We start from the raw sequence: 27,294 nt of genomic DNA, 5'->3' as shown, positions 1-27,294 counted from the left end.
AGACAAGGATGTCAGCCACAGCACCGTGTCTTCCTTTACAGATGACACCCGAATCTGCATGACAGTGTCTTCCATTGCAGACACTGCAAGGCTCCAGGCGGACATCAACCAAATCTTTCAGTGGGCTGCAGAAAACAATATGAAGTTCAACGATGAGAAATTTCAATTACTCAGATATGGCAAGATAAGGGCAGATAAGGGCAAACACGAGGAAATTAAATCTTCATCAGAGTACAAAACAAATTCTGGCCACAAAATAGAGCGAAACACTAACGTCAAAGACCTGGGAGTGATCATGTCAGAGGATCTCACCTTCAAGGACCATAACATTGTATCAATCGCATCTGCTAGAAAAATGACAGGATGGATAATGAGAACCTTCAAAACTAGGGAGGCCAAGCCCATGATGACACTCTTCAGGTCACTTGTTCTATCTAGGCTGAAATATTGCTGCACACTAACAGCACCTTTCAAGGCAGGTGAAATTGCTGACCTAGAAAATGTACAGAGAACCTTCACGGCACTCATAACGGAGATAAAACACCTCAATTACTGGGAGCGCTTGAGGTTCCTAAACCTGTATTCCCTGGAATGCAGGAGGGAGAGATACATGATTATATACACCTGGAAAATCCTAGAGGGACTAGTTCCGAACTTGCACACGAAAGTCACTCACTACGAAAGCAAAAGACTTGGCAGACGATGCAACATCCCCCCAATGAAAAGCAGGGGTGTCACTAGCACGTTAAGAGACCATACAATAAGTGTCAGGGGCCCGAGACTGTTCAACTGCCTCCCAGCATACATAAGGGGGATTACCAGTAGACCCCTGGCAGTCTTCAAGCTGGCACTGGACAAGCACCTAAAGTTGGTTCCTGACCAGCCGGGCTGTGGCTCGTACGTTGGTTTGCGTGCAGCCAGCAGTAACAGCCTGGTTGATCAGGCTCTGATCCACCAGGAGGCCTGGTCACAGACCGGGCCGCGGGGGCGTTGACCCCCGGAACTCTCTCCAGGTAAACTCCAGGTAAACAAAGACTCCAATGGAAATGTAAGGACTCCTAGTGGAAATACAGGGATCCCAATGGAAATACAAAGACCTCAGTGGAAATACAAGGACCTCAATGGAAATACAAAGACCCCAATGGAAATACAAAGACCTCAATGGAAATGCAAAGACCCCAATGGAAATGTAAGGATCCCAATGGAAATGTAACGACCCCAATGGAAATGTAAGGGCCCAAATGAAAATACAAGGACCCAGTGGAAATACAAAGACCCCAATGGAAATACAAGGACCCCAATGGAAATACAAGGACCCCAATAAAAATACAAGGACTTCATTGGAAATGTCGGGTGGCCTGGTGGCTAAGCTTTCGCTTCACACGGCGAGGGTCCGGATTCGATTCCCAGCAAGGGTAGAAACATTGGGTGTGTTTCTTTACACGGGTTGTCTATGTTCACCCATCAGTAAAATGGGTACCTGGGTGTTAGTGATGGTGTGGGTCACATCCTGGGTGTTAGTGGACTGGTGTGGGTCACATCCTGGGCGTTAGTGGACTGGCGTGGGTCACATCCTGGGTGTTAGTGATATTGTGGGTCACATCCTGGGCGTTAGTGGACTGGTGTGGGTCGCGTCCTGGGTGTTAGTGACTGATGTGTGTCGCACCCTAGGTGTTAGTGGACTTGTGTGGGTCACATCCTGGGCATTAGTGGACTGGTATGGGTCACATCCTGGGTGTTAGTGGACTGGTGTGGGTCACATCCTGGGTGTTAGTGGACTGGTGTGGGTCACATCCTGGGTGTTAGTGGACTGGTGTGGGTGGCATCCTGGGTGTTAGTGGACTGGTGTGGGTCACATCCTGGGTGTTAGTGGACTAGTGTGGGTCACATCCTGGGTGTTAGTGGACTGGTGTGGGTCACATCCTGGGTGTTAGTGGACTGGTGTGGGTCGCATCCTGGGTGTCAGTGGACTGGTGTGGGCCACATCCTGGGTGTTAGTGGACTGGTGTGGGTGGCATCCTGGGTGTTAGTGGACTGGTGTGGGTCACATCCTGGGTGTTAGTGGACTGGTGTGGGTCATATCCTGGGTGTTAGTGGACTGGTGTGGGTGGCATCCTGGGTGTTAGTAGACTGGTGTGGGTCACATCCTGGGTGTTAGTGGACTGGTGTGGGTCACATCCTGGGTGTTAGTGGACTGGTGTGGGTCACATCCTGGGTGTTAGTGGACTGGTGTGGGTCACATCCTGGGTGTTAGTGGACTGGTGTGGGTCACATCCTGGGTGTTAGTGGACTGGTGTGGGTGGCATCCTGGGTGTTAGTGGACTGGTGTGGGTCACATCCTGGGTGTTAGTGGACTGGTGTGGGTCACATCCTGGGTGTTAGTGGACTTGTGTGGGTGGCATCCTGGGTGTTAGTGGACTGGTGTGGGTCACATCCTGGGTGTTAGTGGACTGGTGTGGGTCACATCCTGGGTGTTAGTGGACTGGTGTGGGTCAAATCCTGGGTGTTAGTGGACTGGTGTGGGTGGCATCCTGGGTGTTAGACTGGTGTGGGTCACATCCTGGGTGTTAGTGGACTGGTGTGGGTCACATCCTGGGTGTTAGTGGACTTGTGTGGGTGGCATCCTGGGTGTTAGTGGACTGGTGTGGGTCACATCCTGGGTGTTAGTGGACTGGTGTGGGTCACATCCTGGGTGTTAGTGGACTGGTGTGGGTCACATCCTGGGTGTTAGTGGACTGGTGTGGGTGGCATCCTGGGTGTTAGTGGACTGGTGTGGCTCACATCCTGGGTGTTAGTGGACTGGTGTGGGTCACATCCTGGGTGTTAGTGGACTGGTGTGGGTCACATCCTGGGTGTTAGTGGACTGGTGTGGGTCACATCCTGGGTGTTAGTGGACTGGTGTGGGTGGCATCCTGGGTGTTAGTGGACTGGTGTGGCTCACATCCTGGGTGTTAGTGGACTGGTGTGGGTCACATCCTGGGTGTTAGTGGACTGGTGTGGGTCACATCCTGGGTGTTAGTGGACTGGTGTGGGTGGCATCCTGGGTGTTAGTGGACTGGTGTGGCATACATCCTGGGTGTTAGTGGACTGGTGTGGGTCACATCCTGGGTGTTAGTGGACTGGTGTGGGTCACATCCTGGGTGTTAGTGGACTGGTGTGGGTCACATCCTGGGTGTTAGTGGACTGGTGTGGCTCACATCCTGGGACAAAACTGACCTAATTTGCGGGAAATTCTCAGCATAACAAGTGACTTTCTATATAATAATATGACATAGATGTCAGCTATGGTCTGTATACCTTATACATGTACTGGTAGTAGATAAAGATATTATATTATTATTAAGGAAATAATTAACTCGGACATTTTTGGGGGTAATTCAAAGCAATCTACACCCATGTTAAACTGTGTATAATAATTGTAATATCTTGTACTGGTACGTAAATAAAGTTAAGTGTATTTATATACTTGTGGGTTGGATACTTGTTCCATAATGTTGTTCACAGCTGCTGTACTTACACACTCGGTAATTAACTTATTTTATTTCCTTTAAAGTTAAATATATTGATTAATAAATAAGAAAAACGAGCTGGTGGTAATTTATGTTACTAAAAAGTCGTTTGTAATGTAAATTTAAATAGATTAGTTGATTTGGGGGTTTAGTGTTGATGTAGGAGGGAGTGAGGGAGGGTGTCCAACACTGGTGTCTCCAACACTGCTGTCTCCACACCTTCACTTCTCCTTCATTCTCCAACACTTGTCACTCTCCAACACTCAGCCGACACCTGTGTGGTGCTGGTGGAGACTGTCACCTGTAACGTCAGCACAGACAGGTGTGTAGATGACCGGAGTGCCAGTGTTGGTGCAGTCACCACAGGTCAGTACTGCAGCCAGTGTTGGTGGAGCCACCACAGGTCAGTACTGCAGCCAGTGTTGGTGGAGCCATCACAGGTCAGTACTGCAGCCAGTGTTGGTGGAGCCATCACAGGTCAGTACTGCAGCCAGTGTTGGTGGAGCCATCACAGGTCAGTACTGCAGCCAGTGTTGGTGGAGCCACCACAGGTCAGTACTGCAGCCAGTGTTGGTGGAGCCATCACAGGTCAGTACTGCAGCCAGTGTTGGTGGAGCCATCACAGGTCAGTACTGCAGCCAGTGTTGGTGCAGTCACCACAGGTCAGTACTGCAGCCAGTGTTGGTGCAGTCACCACAGGTCAGTACTGCAGCCAGTGTTGGTGCAGTCACCACAGGTCAGTACTGCAGCCAGTATTGGTGAAGTTACCACAGGTCAGTACTGCAGCCAGTGTTGGTGCAGTCACCACAGGTCAGTACTGCAGCCAGTGTTGGTGCAGTCACCACAGGTCAGTACTGCAGCCAGTGTTGGTGCAGTCACCACAGGTCAGTACTGCAGCCAGTGTTGGTGGAGCCACCACAGGTCAGTACTGCAGCCAGTGTTGGTGCAGTCACCACAGGTCAGTACTGCAGCCAGTGTTGGTGCAGTCACCACAGGTCAGTACTGCAGCCAGTGTTGGTGCAGTCACCACAGGTCAGTACTGCAGCCAGTGTTGGTGCAGTCACCACAGGTCAGTACTGCAGCCAGTGTTGGTGCAGTCACCACAGGTCAGTACTGCAGTCAGTGTTGGTGCAGTCACCACAGGTCAGTACTGCAGCCAGTGTTGGTGCAGTCACCACAGGTCAGTACTGCAGTCAGTGTTGGTGCAGTCACCACAGGTCAGTACTGCAGCCAGTGTTGGTGCAGTCACCACAGGTCAGTACTGCAGTCAGTGTTGGTGGAGCCACCACAGGTCAGTACTGCAGCCAGTGTTGGTGCAGTCACCACAGGTCAGTACTGCAGCCAGTGTTGGTGCAGTCACAACAGGTCAGTACTGCAGTCAGTGTTGGTGCAGTCACCACAGGTCAGTACTGCAGCCAGTGTTGGTGAAGTTACCACAGGTCAGTACTGCAGCCAGTGTTGGTGCAGTCACCACAGGGCAGTACTGCAGCCAGTGTTGGTGGAGCCACCACAGGTCAGTACTGCAGCCAGTGTTGGTGGAGCCACCACAGGTCAGTACTGCAGCCAGTGTTGGTGGAGCCACCACAGGTCAGTACTGCAGCCAGTGTTGGTGCAGTCACCACAGGTCAGTACTGCAGCCAGTGTTGGTGCAGTCACCACAGGTCAGTACTGCAGCCAGTGTTGGTGGAGCCATCACAGGTCAGTACTGCAGCCAGTGTTGGTGGAGCCATCACAGGTCAGTACTGCAGCCAGTGTTGGTGCAGTCACCACAGGTCAGTACTGCAGCCAGTGTTGGTGCAGTCACCACAGGTCAGTACTGCAGCCAGTGTTGGTGCAGTCACCACAGGTCAGTACTGCAGCCAGTGTTGGTGCAGTCACCACAGGTCAGTACTGCAGCCAGTGTTGGTGCAGTCACCACAGGTCAGTACTGCAGCCAGTGTTGGTGCAGTCACCACAGGTCAGTACTGCAGCCAGTGTTGGTGCAGTCACCACAGGTCAGTACTGCAGCCAGTGTTGGTGCAGTCACCACAGGTCAGTACTGCAGCCAGTGTTGGTGCAGTCACCACAGGTCAGTACTGCAGCCAGTGTTGGTGCAGTCACCACAGGTCAGTACTGCAGCCAGTGTTGGTGCAGTCACCACAGGTCAGTACTGCAGCCAGTGTTGGTGCAGTCACCACAGGTCAGTACTGCAGCCAGTGTTGGTGCAGTCACCACAGGTCAGTACTGCAGCCAGTGTTGGTGGAGCCATCACAGGTCAGTACTGCAGCCAGTGTTGGTGGAGCCACCACAGGTCAGTACTGCAGCCAGTGTTGGTGCAGTCACCACAGGTCAGTACTGCAGCCAGTGTTGGTGCAGTCACCACAGGTCAGTACTGCAGCCAGTGTTGGTGCAGTCACCACAGGTCAGTACTGCAGCCAGTGTTGGTGGAGCCATCACAGGTCAGTACTGCAGCCAGTGTTGGTGGAACCACCACAGGTCAGTACTTCAGCCAGTGTTGGAGTCACCACAGTTTTTGAGGTACAAGAATTAACACTTGTAAAGAATTAGATTTAGACTTTTATTTCCAGTCACTGCATTAATAAAATATTTATTTCCTAGATTGCCCATAGAATGCACAGCATTTTGTCAAAAATTTAGTCTGGTTTAAAAATTCTGTTGTTTGATTTTATTATTGTTAAAAATTCTGTATGTGTGTTATTAACAGGAAGTTGAAAAATTAATAGTGGCTGCTGCTGCTTATTTAAAATGAGTTTTCTTTGATACAATAAAAAATTAGGCAAGATGGTTACAAATACATATAACCATAATTTTGTAAAGGGGCAGAAGAGTAAGCCAGTGGAAGGCCTCAGTTAGATGTCCAAAAGCTCCAGCTGTGGGTCATCATATGACTAAGACCTGTGTCAGGAAACACTAGTTCTGTTTCCTGACAAGCCTTACCTTACCTAATCTTTGATACAATGTTATTAATAGTGTTGTTTATGATTACTCTATCAATTCACTAAAAGATTTTGTTTCGCAGAAACCTACCATAAGCACAATGTTCATGTGCAGAGCAGTCGTTTGTGCATTTTTGGTGTGTTTACTGGCACTGGGACAGTCTTCTGCCCACACACACCACTTGCATAATGCACAGAAGGAGCGAGAAGCTGATGGAGCGAGGAGCCCGCGTGATCACGGACACTATGTCGATGGCCAACATAACACAGAGTTTGATCATGAGGCTATTCTGGGTAGGTTGACATGTACTGACCTACATTTGTATGATGGAAGATATATGGCACCTGGGAGCCACCACCACCACTTTGAGTTAGTGGAAGCGGTGGCTTCAAACAAGTGGTAAGGAGAACTAATATTTTTTTCAATATGCCTGCTGTCTCCCACAGAGGCAGTGTAACCTGAAAAAGGAAACTATGAAGTTCCTTCCAGCAGAAATTTCCACTCTTCATAATTTGTTTTCCCGTCTTGGCTACCCTTCCCATTTCATAGATTCTGCCCTCTCACGTGCTAAACGCAATTTCTTCTCTCCCAAACTCTCTACTCCTGGGAACTCTTCTATCCTCTGCCTTCCCTACATTTCCGGTCTTTCTAATCTCAACAATTCTCTCCGTCCCTTAGACATCAAGCTTACCTTCCGCCAGACTAACACTCTTCGCACCAATCTCGTTCATACCACTCCTCCCTCTACAGATGTTTCTGGTGTCTACTCTATTTCTTGCTCCTCCTGTCCTCTTCAATACTTTGGAGAAACTGGTCGATCTCTTTCTGACAGACTTAGGGAGCACAAAAATAGTGTTAGGCTTGCCGACACTAACAATGCTCTTTTCTGTCACGTCAGAGATCATAGCCATCCTATTGACTGGTCTTCTGCTAAAACTGTCTTCCCTACTTCCAACTCGAACAGTCGCCGTCTAGTTGAATCCTCTCTAATACACAACTTTCCTTGTATGAACCTTAGCCCTGGCTTCGTCTCTGTAGATGCCTTCCTCTCCCACTACGTTGTAAAATGCTCCAAACTTCAGAACACCCGTGACTTAACCTGACTCCTCATTTTTTCTTTTTCTTTTTCTTTTTCTTCTCCCTCTTCCCCTTTCCTCATTCCTTTTCTCCTCTGGGTTGTCTTTCTCTCTTCTGTCTCGTGTTTCTGTTCCTTCATTTATTTCACCATTTCCTCTTTCAAGCACCTCTGTGCGCTTGCACCTAGCTCTCTTGCAGTGCTCCCCTTCCTTTGTATTTGACTGGCTCGTCCTCCTTATTTCCCACTTCTACCACTACCACTACCTCTTCTACTACTACTACTACTACTACTACTACAACTTCTGATGAAATTAAGACACATGTGCGGCGCCTGGTTGTCTTTGTTGTGGACGTTTCGCCATCCAGTGGCTGGCTGGATGGCGAAATGTCTACGATAGGGATGCCCGGGTGTTGCGCATGTGTCTTAATTTCATCTTGTCGGTATTATATACCATTCTTGTACTACTACTACTACCATCACCTCTTCCTGCCTATATCTAGCCGTCCTGCTCCACTTCTGGTTAGTGTGACTTTGTCATTGGTCCAAGTTGGATCGAAACGTCGTTGTAAGCTTCTCTTTTATGTGCGGGTTATTTGTGTATCGTTCCAGTCACGGTATTGTGCCTTTTTTGTTATTTATGAAGTTTTTCTTCTTTATTGTATTTAAGAATAAAGATAACTAAATGGAAGCATATATTGTGAATGAATGGCTGATAAAAATATTTTTTTATTGTGTACAGTATATGAAAGAATATTAAAAACAGATAAATTCTCTCTTTAAATATCAGTGAGATAATAAAGAAAGGCTAGTAAAGATGTGATAATTGGTTAATGGCAAGAACAAATCAATATGGTTGGAATAAAAGAGAAGATGCTGGGGTCTGATGGGTACTTCATATATGAGCCTTGTACCAAGGCCCTCTTCAGCAGTCTGAAGAGGGCCTCGGTGCGTGGCTGAATTATAGTTCTGCAATTGTCTTTGTCTTCTGCTTTCCTTTCTCTCTTTAGGACTGTGAGTTTCATGAACTTTAACTATTTTTGTGTCTTCCGATGCTGTAATTTAGTGTAGAATTACTGTAGTAGTGAATGATATTACAGTAAGGTATGAGGATGCAAGTAATATTGTTGTTTAATAAAGAGAATTTGTATATGTTATCACAGGGTAAGTGTGCCATTGTTAGTGTGCTTACTGCCATTGTGTGTCATGACAAAACAGTATTTTGTTAAGGATTTTGAGGTTCTTGAGATATGTTTTGCTGTGGGTTATGGAACAGAAGTGGGCAGAAAGGACCCTAGGAATGATGAAAATTAGACACATGTGCAACATCTGGGTATCTTTATTGTAGATGTTTCACCATCCAGTTGCTTTATCAATACAGATTCAAAGACATGAATGGAAGACAGAAGAACTATATACAAAAGATGAGGTAATCAGTCTCTCAGCCTTGGAGTTAGTGTGAAGAGCACCGTAGAGACTGGTTACCTCATCTTTTGTATATAATTCTTCTGTCTTCCATTCATGTCCTGGAATTTGTATTGATAAAGCCACTGGATGTTGCACATGTGTCTAATTTTCATCTTGTCGGTATTGTATACCATTCATGTACAACCCTAGGAATATTTCTTCTCATTCCGGTTAAGAAAGACTGTTGGATGAAGTAGTTAGCAGTGGGGCTCTGGGGGTTACTTATTTTTCAGGGTCTCTTGAATTGATTTTAATTACTTGCCATTTTCCAAAGCACTGTATGACCCATATGGGTTCAGCACTTTCCCATGATACAAAGAAATAAAATATGTATGTTACAGGTGGAGCTAGTCTGAGTGTTGTTGCCTCGGTATATTCCAGCCTTGGCTCATTGGACAAATATATGAGTGAGACTAGTTGAGTTTTGATTAGTAACTGAGGTATTGAAGCTGCTTCTTGGGAAGGTTTGGGAAAAGGCTGGTCAAGTGGGTAGGTGGGAATGGTTGATTTAGAGGTCTTGGCTAGTTTGGGCCCATAGGACTACTGCAGTGTTCCTCCATTCTTACGTTCATTCCATGAGCATGGCTTTTCGGTGTAGGACATAAATTTGTCTTGCATCAACTTCAGCAATAAACAGTAGTGCCCTTACATGTGAACATACCTCTCCAAGGTCTCCCATGCCTTGGAGGAGGACGTGGGACTGGACTGTTTAGCTGATATGTACTATGGATATAAGTTGATTTATATGTATTTTGAGACAAACATTTATGTTTTAGACCCAACCTTCACATGTTTATATTTTAAATTTCATCACTACAAATATAAATTAATTATTCATAAATGTTGAGATACTGAAAACCATATGCATAAAATAAATACTTATATGTGATAAATTGTTGAAAACCGACAAGTTGAAGATTGAGACACTTATGCAACATATGGGAATCTTTTATTGAAGAAACGTTTCACCACACAGTGGCTTCATCAGTCCAATACAAATCAGAAAGGTGTAAGGAGAAGAGGAGTTTGAGGTAATTAGTCCCTCAGCCTGGAGTCGATGTGTACAGTCCATCAATCAGTCGCCTGACTATATAAGCCACTTCTACGGCCCTATACTGTACTTTCTACAAGATTGATGGACTATATACATTGACTCCAGGCTGAGGGACTGATTACCTTAAACTGCTACTCTCCTTACACCTTTCTGATTTGTATTGGACTGATGAGGCCACTGTGTGGGAAAATGTTTCTTCAATAAAGATTCCCATATGATGCTTAAGTGTCTCAATCTTCAAATACTTATATGAAGGTGTTACACTATCAGTGATATACATTTTTTTTTTTTGTTCTATTCTGTGGCCTCATCCATTTGTCTAGGAAACATTAAAGTTCTCCATGGTTGTCCTTCAGTCATATCTTCTGCATATGGTGAAGGGTTTTCCACCTATTTAGATATTACCAACCTCAAGGCTTAGAAGATTCTTTACCAGTTACAATCTTGCAAACAAGTCTTGAGGTGCTATGTACAGATGACACACACTGGAAATTGCTACCACTTGCAAACATTTCACAAGTTCCTGTTCTCTCAAGTTCCTTTTATGATTTGTGACCAAAATGTGACTGTGACACTTGAGCCTTATCACAGACTTATGCCTAGTGAATGAAAATGGTGTTTGGCTGGCAGCATGGTGGACACAGCTGACTGCATTGGTCAACAGTGTTTGCTTAGGTTGTCTGCTCTTTCTATTTTCTTGAGCTATCTTCAATTTTTATTTCATACAGATATTAAGGAAAATAAAATTTAATATGTACAGAGAACCTTCATGGCGCGCATAACGGAGATAAAACACCTCAATTACTGGGAGCGCTTGAGGTTCCTGAACCTGTATTCCCTGGAATGCAGGCAGGAGAGATACATGGTTATATACACCTGGAAAATCCTAGAGGGACTAGTACCGAACTTGCACACGAAAATCACTCACTACGAAAGCAAAAGACTTGGCAGACGATGCAACATCCCCCCAATGAAAAGCAGGGGTGTCACTAGCACGTTAAGAGACCATACAATAAGTGTCAGGGGCCCGAGACTGTTCAACTGCCTCCCAGCATACATAAGGGGGATTACCAACAGACCCCTGGCAGTCTTCAAGCTGGCACTGGACAAGCACCTAAAGTCGGTTCCTCACCAGCCGGGCTGTGGCTCGTACGTTGGTTTGCGTGCAGCCAGCAGTAACAGCCTGGTTGATCAGGCTCTGATCACCAGGAGGCCTGGTCACAGACCAGGCCGCGGGGGCGTTGACCCCCGGAACTCTCTCCAGGTAAACTCCAGGTACTAGCAGAGCAAGAAGAAAATAAGTTATAAGCATAACCATAATTTTTCAAGGGGTTGACAGGTAAGCCAGTGGAAGTCCTCGGTCAGATGACCAAAATCTCCAGCTGTGGGTTTTCGTGTGACTGTGACCCGCATCAGGAAACCCGTTTCCTGACAAACATTGTACATTATGCACACACTTTGATTATGGTGTAATAGCCAAGGCTTTCTTAAAATTGCAGGAAGCACCAAAGATGCTGAGGAGTACGATCAGCTTCCAGCCAGTGAGTCCAAACGGAGACTAGAAATTCTTCTCTTGAAAATGGATCGCAATAATGACAAACAAATAGAACGCAAAGAATTGCACTCTTGGATTCTTCGATCATTCAGGTACAACTTGACTTGTCACCCTCAATCTCTTGCTCATTGCCTGTTTTATTTTTGTCTTCTTTTTCACACCTTAGCAAGAGTTTTTTCCTAACTTGCATGCATTCTACACCCGTATATCCTGATCAGTTTCTATCCATGTCACTGGATAGCTTCCTTATTCCTATTATTCTTGAAGATTGCAAAATTATGTGATTGTGGGATGTTATCTGTTTATTGTTGTGTTTCAAAGATAGTGTTACTTCCACACTAAGGAAAATCTTATTTTTTCTATAAGAGCATCAGTGGATTTTTTTTTTTTTTCCAACATGTCGGCTGTCTCCCACCGAGGCAGGGTGACCCAAAAAAGAAAGAAAATCCCCAAAAAGAAAATACTTTCATCATCATTCAACACTTTCACCACACTCACACATTATCACTGTTTTTGTAGAGGTGCTCAGAATACAACAGTTTAAAAGCATACACATATAAAAATACACAACATATTTTGTTCTTTTTACCAACATAAATTGTTCTCATTGTAGAATGCTTTCTGAAGAAGAAAGTGCAGAGCGAATGGATGAAGTAGATGAAGATGAGGATGGCTACGTCACATGGTCAGAGTACATTTCTGAAACGTACGGCATCACCGATCCTGATGACCAGACCCTTCTTGAAAAAGAAGACCAAGCTGAAGAACAAAGAGTAAGATTGTTGTAATATTTTAAAATATTTATTTTTGAAGTGTGCAAATTAGGCATCAGGTGGGTTTGATTTGGAATCATCAGACAAAATGTGTTAGTTAAAGACTTGATTGTTTTTGTTATGATCACTAAAGTAATCTCATATCTAGCTACCACTAGTGCCATTACCAATCACCCCCTATTAATCAGTTAAATAGTTTGCCATTTATGTTTGTTTTGTATAGGTGTAGTGAGTTCCTGTATTTGGTAAGGAAACATGGCTTTTATTTTTTAAGATATTATTTGTACCTAATGTTGAGTTGGTAATCCTTGCTACAACACTTTCCATATGCTTCTCTGTCAATTAGAATGTAAGATAAAACATATTGTTTTTGATGTATTAATATGATTTTCGAGTTTTTTGGCATTTTTGGAGATGTCAGAAATGTAAGCCTTTTTTGTCTCTTATGTTCTTTACTTTACGTAGGGCTGTTTTATGGAAGATTGCTATTCTTCAGGTGCACATCCCTTTCCCCTTTCTGCCCTTTACTGTATTATGAAATAGCTTAATGTATTTGTTGAAGAGTCCTATGTGCTGGGTTGGCTATCATGATTGTAAAGTAAAATAATAAATTATAGAGACAGGATACTTCTATAAGTACACATTATGTGAATGTCATTGGATATTATGGTATAGTACTGTATTTGAGAAATTGTGTCATAGCTTTGAAGAAAATTGTGTTCTAATGTGTGTTCAGAGACAATAACCTTGGGTAGAAAAATAATTGTTTTGTAGCACTTTTCCCTATGCTTGTTTTTGTAGTACAGTACCTAACTAGTAGATCAGTGGGTCAGAGAACCAACAGGTTGATAAATTGAACACTCATGCAGCTCTTGGGTAACTTTTATTATGGAAAGATTTGGCCAGCCAGTGGCTTCCTCAGCCCAGTACAGAATAGAATAATTGAAGATTGTTAGGAGTCTGAGGTAATCAGTCCCTCAGCCTAGAATCAATGTAATAAGTCTATCAATCTTGTAAAGATTGTTAATCAGACTGCCATTTGGAGCTGCTTGTCACTAGGTTGTAAGGTCTTTCACAAAGTCCTCATTTGTTAAAGGTTTATAACATTACAGTATATGAACAACTTTGTTATGTCCTTTGATAACTTTTAAGATTCTTGTGATAATATCCTCATCCTCTTATTAACAAATGGTCGTTGGGCATTTTTGCAGCTGCTTCGAGAAGACAGACAGCTCTTCAATGCAGCCGACAAGAATATTGACGGAAGACTCGATGACCGGGAGTTTTTAGCATTCACTCATCCAGAAGAGCATCCAGACATGCTTCCTGTAGTTCTGCAGCAGACTCTTGATGAGAAGGACACAAATAATGATGGTGTTATTGACTTCCAAGAATTTGTTGGGGATAAAGGTAAATGCAACAAGAGTAGGATGAGATCTCTTATATGTCTACGAAGTTTGAGGTTGATATAATATTCATCCATAAAATACATGGCCAATCATATAGGACTGACTTCTGTAGATCCTATTTAGAGCTTTTGGTAGTATTCAGACCATTGTTGCACCAAAAGTGATACACATTAACCCTTCCACCTTTCTTATTATTCCCCAGTCTCTCGTTGTCAGACATATCAATATTTTTTCCTAATTTCCTTATTTGTGGTTATATATACTTTTTTCTTTCAACACACCGGCCGTATCCCACCGAGGCGGGGTGGCCCAAAAGGAAAAACGAAAGTTTCTCCTTTTACAATTAGTAATACATACAGGAGAAGGGGGTTACTAGCCCCTTCCTCCTGGCATTTTAGTCGCCTCTTACAACACGCATGGCTTATGGAGGAAGAATTCTGTTCCACTTCCCCATGGAGATAAGAGGAAATAAACAAGAACAAGAACTAGAAAGAAAATAGAAGAAAACACAGAGGGGTGCGTGTATATATGCTTGTACATGTATGTGAAGTGTGACCTAAGTGTAAGTAGAAGTAGCGAGACATACCTGAAATCTTGCATGTGTATGAGACAGAATAAAAAGACACCAGTAATCCTACCATCATGTAAAACAATTACAAGCTTTCATTTTACACTCGCTTGGAAGGACGGTAGTACCTCTCTGGGTGGTTGCTGTCTACCAACCTACTACCTAGGGGTTATATATACATGTATATATATATCCTAGGTAGTAGGTTGGTAGACAGCAACCGCCCAGGGAGGTACTACCGTCCTGCCAAGTGTGTAAAACGAAAGCCTGTAATTGTTTTACATGATGGTAGGATTGCTGGTGTCCTTCTTTCTGTTTCATAAACATGCAAGATTTCAGGGGATGTAGTTTTGGAGTGGTTGGTGCAATTATTTAATAAATGTATGGAAGAGGGTAAGGTACCTAGGGATTGGCAGAGAGCATGCATAGTTCCTTTGTATAAAGGCAAAGGGGATAAAAGAGAGTGCAAAAATTATAGGGGGATAAGTCTGTTGAGTGTACCTGGTAAAGTGTATGGTAGAGTTATAATTGAAAGAATTAAGAGTAAGACGGAGAATAGGATAGCAGATGAACAAGGAGGCTTTAGGAAAGGTAGGGGGTGTGTGGACCAGGTGTTTACAGTGAAACATATAAGTGAACAGTATTTAGATAAGGCTAAAGAGGTCTTTGTGGCATTTATGGATTTGGAAAAGGCATATGACAGGGTGGATAGGGGGGCAATGTGGCAGATGTTGCAAGTGTATGGTGTAGGAGGTAGGTTACTGAAAGCAGTGAAGAGTTTTTACGAGGATAGTGAGGCTCAAGTTAGAGTATGTAGGAAAGAGGGAAATTTTTTCCCAGTAAAAGTAGGCCTTAGACAAGGATGTGTGATGTCACCGTGGTTGTTTAATATATTTATAGATGGGGTTGTAAGAGAAGTAAATGCGAGGGTCTTGGCAAGAGGCGTGGAGTTAAAAGATAAAGAATCACACACAAAGTGGGAGTTGTCACAGCTGCTCTTTGCTGATGACACTGTGCTCTTGGGAGATTCTGAAGAGAAGTTGCAGAGATTGGTGGATGAATTTGGTAGGGTGTGCAAAAGAAGAAAATTAAAGGTGAATACAGGAAAGAGTAAGGTTATGAGGATAACAAAAAGATTAGGTGATGAAAGATTGAATATCAGATTGGAGGGAGAGAGTATGGAGGAGGTGAACGTATTCAGATATTTGGGAGTGGACGTGTCAGCGGATGGGTCTATGAAAGATGAGGTGAATCATAGAATTGATGAGGGAAAAAGAGTGAGTGGTGCACTTAGGAGTCTGTGGAGACAAAGAACTTTGTCCTTGGAGGCAAAGAGGGGAATGTATGAGAGTATAGTTTTACCAACGCTCTTATATGGGTGTGAAGCGTGGGTGATGAATGTTGCAGCGAGGAGAAGGCTGGAGGCAGTGGAGATGTCATGTCTGAGGGCAATGTGTGGTGTGAATATAATGCAGAGAATTCGTAGTTTGGAAGTTAGGAGGAGGTGCGGGATTACCAAAACTGTTGTCCAGAGGGCTGAGGAAGGGTTGTTGAGGTGGTTCGGACATGTAGAGAGAATGGAGCGAAACAGAATGACTTCAAGAGTGTATCAGTCTGTAGTGGAAGGAAGGCGGGGTAGGGGTCGGCCTAGGAAGGGTTGGAGGGAGGGGGTAAAGGAGGTTTTGTGTGCGAGGGGCTTGGACTTCCAGCAGGCATGCGTGAGCGTGTTTGATAGGAGTGAATGGAGACAAATGGTTTTTAATACTTGACGTGCTGTTGGAGTGTGAGCAAAGTAACATTTATGAAGGGATTCAGGGAAACCGGCAGGCCGGACTTGAGTCCTGGAGATGGGAAGTACAGTGCCTGCACTCTGAAGGAGGGGTGTTAATGTTGCAGTTTAAAAACTGTAGTGTAAAGCACCCTTCTGGCAAGACAGTGATGGAGTGAATGATGGTGAAAGTTTTTCTTTTTCGGGCCACCCTGCCTTGGTGGGAATCGGCCGGTGTGATAATAAAAAAAAAAAAAAAAAAAATATATATATATACACACACACACACACACATAGGTAGTAGGTTGGTAGACAGCAACCACCCAGGGAAGTACTACTGTCCTGCCAGATGACTGTGAAACAGAAACCTGTAACTGTTTTGCATGATAGTAGGATTGCTGGTTTCTATTTCTGTCTCATAAACACGCTAGATACCAGGGATATCTTGCTACTCCTACTTACACTTTGGTCACACTTCACAGACACGCACATGCATATATATATATACATACATCCATCTAGGTTTTTCTCCTTTTTCTAAATAGCTCTTGTTCCTCTTTTTTTCCTCTATTGTCCATGGGGAAGTGGAAAAGAATCTTTCCTCCGTAAGCCATGCGTGTCGTATGACGCGACTAAAATGCTGGGAGCAATGGGCTAATAACCCCTTCTCCTGTAGACATTTACTAAAAAAGAGAAGAAGAAAAACTTTATAAAACTGGGATGCTTAAATGTGCGTGGATGTAGTGCGGATGACAAGAAACAGATGATTGCTGATGTTATGAATGAAAAAAAGTTGGATGTCCTGGCCCTAAGCGAAACAAAGCTGAAGGGGGTAGGGGAGTTTCGGTGGGGGGAAATAAATGGGATTAAATCTGGAGTATCTGAGAGAGTTAGAGCAAAGGAAGGGGTAGCAGTAATGTTGAATGATCAGTTATGGAAGGAGAAAAGAGAATATGAATGTGTAAATGCAAGAATTATGTGGATTAAAGTAAAGGTTGGATGCGAGAAGTGGGTCATAATAAGCGTGTATGCACCTGGAGAAGAGAGGAATGCAGAGGAGAGAGAGAGATTTTGGGAGATGTTAAGTGAATGTATAGGAGCCTTTGAACCAAGTGAGAGAGTAATTGTGGTAGGGGACCTGAATGCTAAAGTAGGAGAAACTTTTAGAGAGGGTGTGGTAGGTAAGTTTGGGGTGCCAGGTGTAAATGATAATGGGAGCCCTTTGATTGAACTTTGTATAGAAAGGGGTTTAGTTATAGGTAATACATATTTTAAGAAAAAGAGGATAAATAAGTATACAAGATATGATGTAGGGCGAAATGACAGTAGTTTGTTGGATTATGTATTGGTAGATAAAAGACTGTTGAGTAGACTTCAGGATGTACATGTTTATAGAGGGGCCACAGATATATCAGATCACTTTCTAGTTGTAGCTACACTGAGAGTAAAAGGTAGATGGGATACAAGGAGAATAGAAGCATCAGGGAAGAGAGAGGTGAAGGTTTATAAACTAAAAGAGGAGGCAGTTAGGGTAAGATATAAACAGCTATTGGAGGATAGATGGGCTAATGAGAGCATAGGCAATGGGGTCGAAGAGGTATGGGGTAGGTTTAAAAATGTAGTGTTAGTGTTCAGTAGAAGTTTGTGGTTACAGGAAAGTGGGTGCGGGAGGGAAGAGGAGCGATTGGTGGAATGATGATGTGAAGAGAGTAGTAAGGGAGAAAAAGTTAGCATATGAGAAGTTTTTACAAAGTAGAAGTGATGCAAGGAGGGAAGAGTATATGGAGAAAAAGAGAGAGGTTAAGAGAGTGGTGAAGCAATGTAAAAAGAGAGCAAATGAGAGAGTGGGTGAGATGTTATCAACAAATTTTGTTGAAAATAAGAAAAAGTTTTGGAGTGAGATTAACAAGTTAAGAAAGCCTAGAGAACAAATGGATTTGTCAGTTAAAAATAGGAGAGTTAGAGGTATTGGGAAGATGGAGGGAATATTTTGAGGAATTGTTAAATGTTGATGAAGATAGGGAACCTGTGATTTCATGTTTAGGGCAAGGAGGGACAACATCTTGTAGGAGTGAGGAAGAGCCAGTTGTGAGTGTGGGGGAAGTTCGTGAGGCAGTAGGTAAAATGAAAGGGGGTAAGGCAGCCGGGATTGATGGGATAAAGATAGAAATGTTAAAAGCAGGTGGGGATATAGTTTTGGAGTGGTTGGTGCAATTATTTAATAAATGTATGGAAGAGGGTAAGGTACCTAGGGATTGGCAGAGAGCATGCATAGTTCCTTTGTATAAAGGCAAAGGGGATAAAAGAGAGTGCAAAAATTATAGGGGGATAAGTCTGTTGAGTATACCTGGCAAAGTGTATGGTAGAGTTATTATTGAAAGAATTAAGAGTAAGACGGAGAATAGGATAGCAGATGAACAAGGAGGCTTTAGGAAAGGTAGGGGGTGTGTGGACCAGGTGTTTACAGTGAAACATATAAGTGAACAGTATTTAGATGAGGCTAAAGAGGTCTTTGTGGCATTTATGGATTTGGAAAAGGCGTATGACAGGGTGGATAGGGAGGCAATGTGGCAGATGTTGCAGGTGTATGGTGTAGGAGGTAGGTTACCGAAAGCAGTGAAGAGTTTTTACGAGGATAGTGAGGCTCAAGTTAGAGTATGTAGGAAAGAGGGAAATTATTTCCCAGTAAAAGTAGGCCTTAGACAAGGATGTGTGATGTCACCGTGGTTGTTTAATATATTTATAGATGGGGTTGTAAGAGAAGTAAATGCGAGGGTCTTGGCAAGAGGCGTGGAGTTAAAAGATAAAGAATCACACATAAAGTGGGAGTCGTCACAGTTGCTCTTTGCTGATGACACTGCTCTTGGGAGATTCTGAAGAGAAGTTGCAGAGATTGGTGGATGAATTTGGTAGGGTGTGCAAAAGAAGAAAATTGAAAGTGAATACAGGAAAGAGTAAGGTTATGAGGATAAAAAGATTAGGTGATGAAAGATTGGATATCAGATTGGAGGGAGAGAGTATGGAGGAGGTGAATGTATTCAGATATTTGGGAGTGGACATGTCAGCGGATGGGTCTATGAAAGATGAAGTGAATCATAGAATTGATGAGGGGAATAGGGTGAGTGGTGCACTTAGGAGTCTGTGGAGACAAAGAACTCTGTCCTTGGAGGCAAAGAGGGGAATGTATGAGAGTATAGTTTTACCAACGCTCTTATATGGGTGTGAAGCATGGGTGATGAATGTTGCAGCGAGGAGAAGGCTGGAGGCAGTGGAGATGTCATGTCTGAGAGCAATGTGTTGTGTGAATATAATGCAGAGAATTCGTAGTTTGGAAGTTAGGAGGAGGTGCGGGATTACCAAAACTGTTGTCCAGAGGGCTGAGGAAGGGTTGTTGAGGTGGTTCGGACATGTGGAGAGAATGGAGCGAAACAGAATAACTTCAAGAGTGTATCAGTCTGTAGTAGAAGGAAGGCGGGGTAGGGGTCGGCCTAGGAAAGGTTGGAGGGAGGGGGTAAAGGAGGTTTTGTGTGCGAGGGGCTTGGACTTCCAGCAGGCATGCGTGAGTGTGTTTGATAGGAGTGAATGGAGACAAATGGTTTTTAATACTTGACGTGCTGTTGGAGTGTGAGCAAAGTAACATTTATGAAGGGGTTCAGGGAAACCGGCAGGCCGGACTTGAGTCCTGGAGATGGGAAGTACAGTGCCTGCACTCTGAAGGAGGGGTGTTAATGTTGCAGTTTAAAAACTAGTGTAAAGCACCCTTCTGGCAAGACAGTGATGGAGTGAATGATGGTGAAAGTTTTTCTTTTTCGGGCCACCCTGCCTTGGTGGGAATCGGCCAGTGTGATAATAAAAAAAACAAAAAAATATTTTTATTGGTTTGTGATTTTTATTAACCCAACCTGATCTAACTTAGATTAACTTAATATAACTTAAAATCAGGAAAATACAATTTGGAGAAAATTAGGATAATGTGAAATGGTTGACTTCAAGTAAAATGCCAACATTCAACATTACAAATTGAGAATAGGTTTCAATATTGGCTAATTATTCATGTTTCTCAGTATCTTTCTCTTTTGATGTGCGTATTTTTTGAGTACAGTCAAGAACTTTGGGTACAGTATACCATCGGATAATGCCAATCTATTAACATGTTTTCACTAACACAGTTGTAAAATTGAGGCATGTTTTCAATGAACACGCCTGCACAGTCTATCATGCCATCCACCCTCCCAGTCACCCATCATCCACACCAAGCCACAAACACTGCCACCCACATGGTCACCATCACATCACCTTGTTGCTTCCAGCCTTCACCTTTCCCACCCTTCCATCAGTCAGCATCCTTCACCTCCCAACACCAGCCTCCAGTTCCTGCCTCCACCCATCCACTGTTTAGTCTCCCATCACCATACAGAGCCCCTCACTCCAACCACTCCTACCCCTCCTGCCTACCCCTTCTCATGTACACCCCAACTACTTGAACCCCACCTTTATATACCCTCATACAGGTGCAAAAAGCAGGACAACCTAACACTAAGACACCCATGTCTGCTAGCAGAGATGTAGATGTAGGATCTTTGATGCACATCACCGCATTGACCTACAACTACATTATTTTCACTACGTATTTCTAACAATCTCAAGATGTTTGACTTTTTTGGAGAGTCTAATAAACGTAACCCTATTTTTTCCATACGTTCTTCAGTTCAGTTTACACACATTGTTGATATCACATCGTTTTCAGGAATATAACTGTGGTATCCAACGTTCAACTGTATTTTACAAGAGGTGGAGGGTCATTATAAATCAGAAAGTGACAAGTAAAAATTTTTCATTAATTTTTGACTGCACTTGAGGTCTTCAGAAGGATGTGGTGTTAGGCAGTAATCTGAGTTTGTACTGAATATTAAAAGATTACATTTAGCAGATATTTTCCTTTTTAACCACGTAACCAGTTTTAGTTTTGGGATGTTCTTACCTACCCAACTGGCTCTTGTTTGTTTCTACATTAATCCAACACTTGCTGGCATAACTAGTGCCTCAGATTTGGGTGGATTACTATGAAACCTTGGAGAGGTCACCATGTGTTTCTCCAAGGTCAAAATCACAGTTTGCAGCCACAAAGTGATTGCAGGTCAAACTGTTGAATGGGTTGACTACTGTTTGGATGGGAGTGGACATTGTGAATTGATTAGAGAAGCAGAACCTATTAAAAATCTTATCAGAGACAACATTTGTTCCTAATTTCATTAAGAACAAATTTAAAGACTGCAAATGTATCCATACCTGTGATGTAACTGTGGCTGGTTTTAAGGGTTCTTCCCTTGCACCCTAGCCTGAGGCCAGACTGCAGTGTAGACTGCCTGACCAACCAGGTTGTTGCTACTAGTGACATACAGGCCTACATAATCAGTGCAACTTGGTTGATCAGGCACCTACTTCAAGTGGTGGTCCAGTTTCCTCTTTATTATTTGAATTTAAAATGGAATTGATTTACAGTGCAATAATGGCAACATAATGTAGATATTTGGTGACTCCCATGGCACTCTTATAGAAAGACTTGTGCAAGATTCTTGCATATTTTTACCTTGCATATAAGAGGCATTATAAGTGGGACCAATTTGCAGAATATGAAGATGTGGACGATGGGATAACCGGCCGAGAATTTGTAGGAAAACACAGACCCAAATTTAAGGAGATGGATATTAATAAGTCTGGGGTTTTAGAGAGAGAGAAGAAATAGGGCCACTGGCATATGTTGTCAAGTAAGCATTTACCAAAGTTTAAATATTTTGCGTGGCAAGTACTGGAAGTAGCATGCTTACATAATGGACAAGAAAAGGCTTGGAGCTACTTTTCATAAATTACTTGGATACTTTAAATGCATGGGGTACTGATGCTAGTTGGTGGCTTAATGTATGTGGCTGGTGGTGGCCTCTAACAGGTGGCGATGGGAACATTCACATTCGGTGGTGTGGTGGTAGGGTCTAACTAACAGTAGCTGGAAATACCATTGATATCTGATACTGTTGATAACAAATATGACTCGTCCTGCAAGTTTACAAACTTATATTGTTTAACATTGATTTAGTAACTTTATTCACATAGTGTATGCTTCTAGACTGTTGTATTCTGGGCGCCTCTGCAAAAACAGTGATAATGTGCGAGTGTGGTGAAAGTGTTGAATGATGATGAAAGTATTTTCTTTTTGGGGATTTTCTTTCTTTTTTGGGTCACCCTGCCTCGGTGGGAGACGGCCGACTTGTTGAAAAAAAAAAAAAAAAAAAATTCACATAGTATAGTAAAAGTTCAATATAACAGACCTCAGTGTAACAGATTTCAGAATTAATCGATAAAATCTAAAGCCAGATAATTTTGGGAACTGTTTGTTTTTGTTGTCAGGGTAAATTGATTTCAGAGTTAATGTACAAAGTCCATTAAATCAGAATTGTCCATTATTGTTTTGATGGAAAATCATTTTCATTGTTTTGATTTAAAGAACAATCAGCTTTAGTGGATACACCCTTTTCCCTATTAGCCTGTCAGATTAAGAGTTCACCATTATTGCATCAGAGTTGTAAAATCCTGCTGTGGACACGAAATCTTAGATGTTGATTCAGTCTGTCCTGGACCAATTCAATATTAATAGAATTGTTGCCTAAAAGTTTTCCTTTTCTAAATGTGGGTTACTTGTGAATTGATCCAGCGACAGTATTATTACCTACATCATATTTTTTTTTTTACTTCGTTTCAAGTGTTCCAGAATTTTCAACCTGATATGTTCCTATCCTTTGCTGTGTATTTGTTCACAAGATGGACCTTTTGCTTGCTTATAATGCACATATTCAACCACCTTTCTTTCTCATATTTTTATGTATTTTGAAATATTATTTTTGTATGTTGTATCTATTAAAAACTACAATTTCTCCAATATTCTGTGACAAAAATGTTAATCATCCCATCAGCATCTTGTGCAGATTTTTGTTATGAATCGCCTGGTAACGTTTATTTAGTCTTTGAAGATATAACAACATCCTACTGTTTAACAAAATTTCACACACATGATTCACTTAAGTAAAACCATTTAAAGAATTGAAAATCTGAATTTCCAAAAAATATTTCTTAATCTTTCAAGGAGCTGTTGTGCTTTAACAGAAAGAAATGCTTGGAAAATGTACCATGATTTTTAAATTATCTGAATATTCTTTCTAGTTTACTAATTAGCATAATTTAGTTTTTAAGACTTCTTGGCAGATCTTATACTTGGCTAAATAAATGTGTTAGAAGTATTTTTTTTTTTTTAAGTTATTGTAGCCATTACATATTTTTTTGTATCTCTTATTCATACATCGGTTACCTCTTTATCAGTTAATAGAAATCAATGTTAGATAACTCATATGGGTTTAGTAACATTTTAATATAAAAATAATGTGAATAGCAACTCAAATTAGATAAGCTTTATGGAGAGAGAGTGGAATAGGTGAGGTGTTGATATAACAAAAGTGCTAACAGGTGGAAGGAGAATGTTAATGAAAGAGGAAGGAAGGTGGTGGTTACAACATATGGGGTTATGGTAGTAAGCAATGGGTCCAGCTTGTAATCATCGTCCATCATTTATCTGTTTAATTTTTTTTTATATTAGACATTGTATTATGACACTATTCACAAATGGTATTCATGAATTTGGCATTTGCAGTGTTCTCTAGGAATGTAATTTTACATGAATATTGAAGCACTGCTGTATGCATAAATTGTTCACAAATTCTTTAAAATATTTCTTACATTGAGGTTCATTAATATAGATATGCTGGTTAATGTAACCTGAATTGTAGGACTGAATACTTGCTTTGGGAAAAGGTAAACATCTTTTTTTCTTCTGAATTATGTTCTGCACCATTACTTTGCATGTGAGGTAACTACGTGTTGTGTTGTATTAATGGATATTGCATCAGGCTTATATATTATTTGATCCTTCTCACAATATACTAGCTTTGTGTGTTTGCGTGTCTTGTTAATAAAACTGGTGGTGGTCAACAGGGAAGGAGCAAGACCGTGAGTGGTTACTGACAGAGAAGGACAAGTTCGACCATGAGCACGACAAGGATGGTAATGGCATCCTGGATCGCAATGAAATCCTGGCCTGGGTCGTCCCAACAAATGAGTAGGCTTTTTACGTATTGCACTTATTGCATGTGTATCATTAATTTTTGTGCTTCCTTCTTATTTCTTGAATCTTGTGAATATATTTGGATACTGAATGAATAATCACTTTCGGTTGGTAGTAATAACTTGCTCTAAGGAATATGTCATAGGACATTAAAGTTCATATTAGTGACTCTTCATGGGGAAGTGGTTCAAGATTCTTCCTCCGTAAGCTGTGTGCGTCATAAGAGGTGACTAGAATGCTGGGAGCAAGGGGCTAGTAACCCCCTTCTCCTGTATACATTACTAAATTTGAAAAGAGAAACGTAAGTTGTTTGTTTATTAGGTCAGTCTGCCTCGGTGGGATATGGCTGGTTTGTTGAAAAAAAAAAATAGTGACTTCATTGTTTAGGTAGAAAAATTCTTATAACCAGTCACAGGTTTGTCACTTCACATTAGTAAGAATTTTTTTTTTTTTTTAACATGTTGGCTAATGTATTTTAATTACAAAATATTGGTACTTCTGTGTGAGTAGATATTAACTGTTTTGTATTTCTTAATTGTGTTATTAGCATATAATTAGTCATAGTGACTAAGTAGGTTTGTTTGTCACCAGGGACATTGCTGAGGATGAAGTAGACCATTTGTTTGGAGCTGCAGACGATGATGGAGATGACTTGCTGTCATTCCTGGAGATCCTCGATCATCATGACGTGTTCGTAGGTTCTGAAGCCACAGACTATGGTGACCACCTTCATAATCTTGACCGCTTTGAGGACGAGTTGTGAGACAATGAGAATTGCTTTTTTATTACGGTATTAATTCTGTTGTGGGAAGTTAGAGGTAGTGTAATAGTACATTAGAGAAGTTAAGATTTGAACTGTCGTAAAGAACGTGTATTGTGTTTGTCATACAGTACATTACAAATAAGCACTAACTGCTCAATTGCAAATATGTCAAGAATTCACAATTAATCAACTAATGAGTTGAAACGAGTCAACATTTTGGTCTGTTCTGGATCATTATCAGGCCAGAAGTGAAGTCAGGTGAAGGGAGTGTTAGTGTTTTCCTTGTATTGTGTTGTTTCTTAGCTATAAAGGCATTAGGTAACATACACAAGACATAGAGAAGTGCTTGTGACTGGTGTAGCTTGCATCATCACCCACTACCTCAAGGCTTTGTCATCCTTTCTCACATTGGTAATGGATTTTTAGTTTAATTTTCAACAGATGTCCTCCAGTATTTTTCACTGTTTCTTAATAAATATTGTGAGAGAAAACATTGGAAAAGCCAACATTAGTAACTTTATTAATAAGTTAGCATAAGCTGATGTGTAATTTTTTAAAGATTACAAGAGAAATAAACTAAAATAATCTTTGTCAACACACCGGCCGTATCCCACAGAGGCGGGGTGGCCCGAAAGGAAAAACACAAGCTTCTCCTTTTACATTTAGTAATATATACAGGAGAAGGGGTTACTAGACCCTTGCTTCTGGTATTTTAGTTGCCTCTTACAACACGCATGGCTTACGAAGGAAGAATTCTGTTCCACTTCTCCATGGAGGTAAGAGGAAATAAACAAGAACAAGAACTAGTAAGAAAATAGGAGAAAACCCAGAGGGGTGTGTATATATATGCTTGTACATGTATGTGTAGTGTGACCTAAGTGTAAGTAGAAGTAGCAAGATGTGCCTGAAACCTTGCATGTTTATGAGACAGAAAAATGGACACCAGCAATCCTACCATCATGTAAAACAATTACAGGCTTTCGTTTTACACTCACTTGGCAGGACGGTAGTACCTTCCTGGGCGGTTGCTGTCTACCAACCTACTACCTATAAAACTAAAATAATATCTTTGGAAATTAATTACTTTGTTTTAGTACTGTTGTCATAATGATTCACATACATTTATGTATGTAATGAAATGCAAGTTTTCAGAGTTGTCGTTTTACCAACTACCGTTGATATTTTTTTTTTTTTTTTTTTTTTTATTATTATAACAAGTCGGCCGTCTCTCACCGAGGCAGGGTGACCCAAAAAAGAAAATTCCCAAAAAGAAAATACTTTCATCATCATTCAAATCTTTCACCTTACTCACACATAAATCACTGTTGAGATGGATTCATTTTCACTTTAATTTCTTCAATTATTTTCTTGTATTAATGTTGGTAAAATAACTGACAATATGTAAAGTAAAAGGACAAAAGTGCAACTAATGTGACATTTTATTGTGGCAATGTTTCGCTCTGAGAGCTTTATCAAACAGTTACAAACAAGACATGGACACAGAGGGTATATATAGGCTCAGAGTGACGTGTAATACTAGTGGTAGTAGTAATATAAGTTATAATAGTAGTAGTAATACAATATTGTAGAACAATAAACTTGCACATGAGTAAAAGGTTATAAAAGCTATTACTTGGGTAACATAATTTTTTTTTTTTTTTTTTTTTTTTTTTTTTTTTTTTTTTTACCCCAACAAGTCGGCCGTCTCCCACCGAGGCAGGGTGACCCAAAAAAGAAAGAAAATCCCCAAAAAGAAAATACTTTAATCATCATTCAACACTTTCACCACACTCGCACATTATCACTGTTTTTGCAGAGGTGCTCAGAATACAACAGTCTAGAAGCATATACGTATAAAGATACACAACATATCCCTCCAAACTGCCAATATCCCAAACCCCTCCTTTAAAGTGCAGGCATTGTACTTCCCATTTCCAGGACTCAAGTCCGACTATATGAAAATGACCGGTTTCCCTGAATCCCTTCACTAAATATTACCCTGCTCACACTCCAACAGATCGTCAGGTCCCAAGTACCATTCGCCTCCATTCTGTTTCAGTGTTCCTTCTCTGTTGTGTTCTTCCTCAAAACAGTAAACCTTGCCATCTCATAGTCTCTGCTACACAAGAATGCAACAGAGAAGGAACACTGAAACAGACCTTCTCAGATCCAACCACCAACAAAAATATTTGTCTAACCTATTTTTATGTTACCCAAGTAATAGCTTTTATAACCTTTTACTCATG

The 27,294-nt window shown here is 41.8% G+C and overlaps 1 protein-coding gene across 2 annotated transcripts in view; it reads left to right on the top strand.

Moving 5' to 3' along the window:
* The window catches only part of LOC128684925 (reticulocalbin-2), a 106,119-nt gene extending 79,547 nt beyond the window's left edge, over positions 1–26,572 (top strand). Inside the window, exons 1-7 of one of the 2 annotated variants that reach the window (XM_053771290.2) lie at positions 3,675–3,831; positions 6,529–6,739; positions 11,542–11,689; positions 12,211–12,370; positions 13,582–13,780; positions 24,156–24,279; positions 24,877–26,571. In XM_053771290.2, coding sequence (XP_053627265.1) covers positions 6,547–6,739; positions 11,542–11,689; positions 12,211–12,370; positions 13,582–13,780; positions 24,156–24,279; positions 24,877–25,048 — 996 coding nt within the window. In that variant the 5' untranslated portion in view covers positions 3,675–3,831; positions 6,529–6,546 and the 3' untranslated portion in view covers positions 25,049–26,571. Of the gene's footprint in view, positions 1–3,674; positions 3,832–6,528; positions 6,740–11,541; positions 11,690–12,210; positions 12,371–13,581; positions 13,781–24,155; positions 24,280–24,876 lie in introns of those variants that run through there. The other variant, XM_053771291.2, reaches the window with a different exon arrangement.
* Positions 26,573–27,294: the final 722 nt, after the last annotated feature.

The sequence above is a fragment of the Cherax quadricarinatus genome, chromosome 5 (genome assembly GCF_038502225.1).
Source record: "Cherax quadricarinatus isolate ZL_2023a chromosome 5, ASM3850222v1, whole genome shotgun sequence".
In the NCBI taxonomy this organism is placed as follows: Eukaryota; Metazoa; Arthropoda; class Malacostraca; order Decapoda; family Parastacidae; genus Cherax; species Cherax quadricarinatus.
This window is presented reverse-complemented; position numbering and strand designations above follow the sequence as displayed.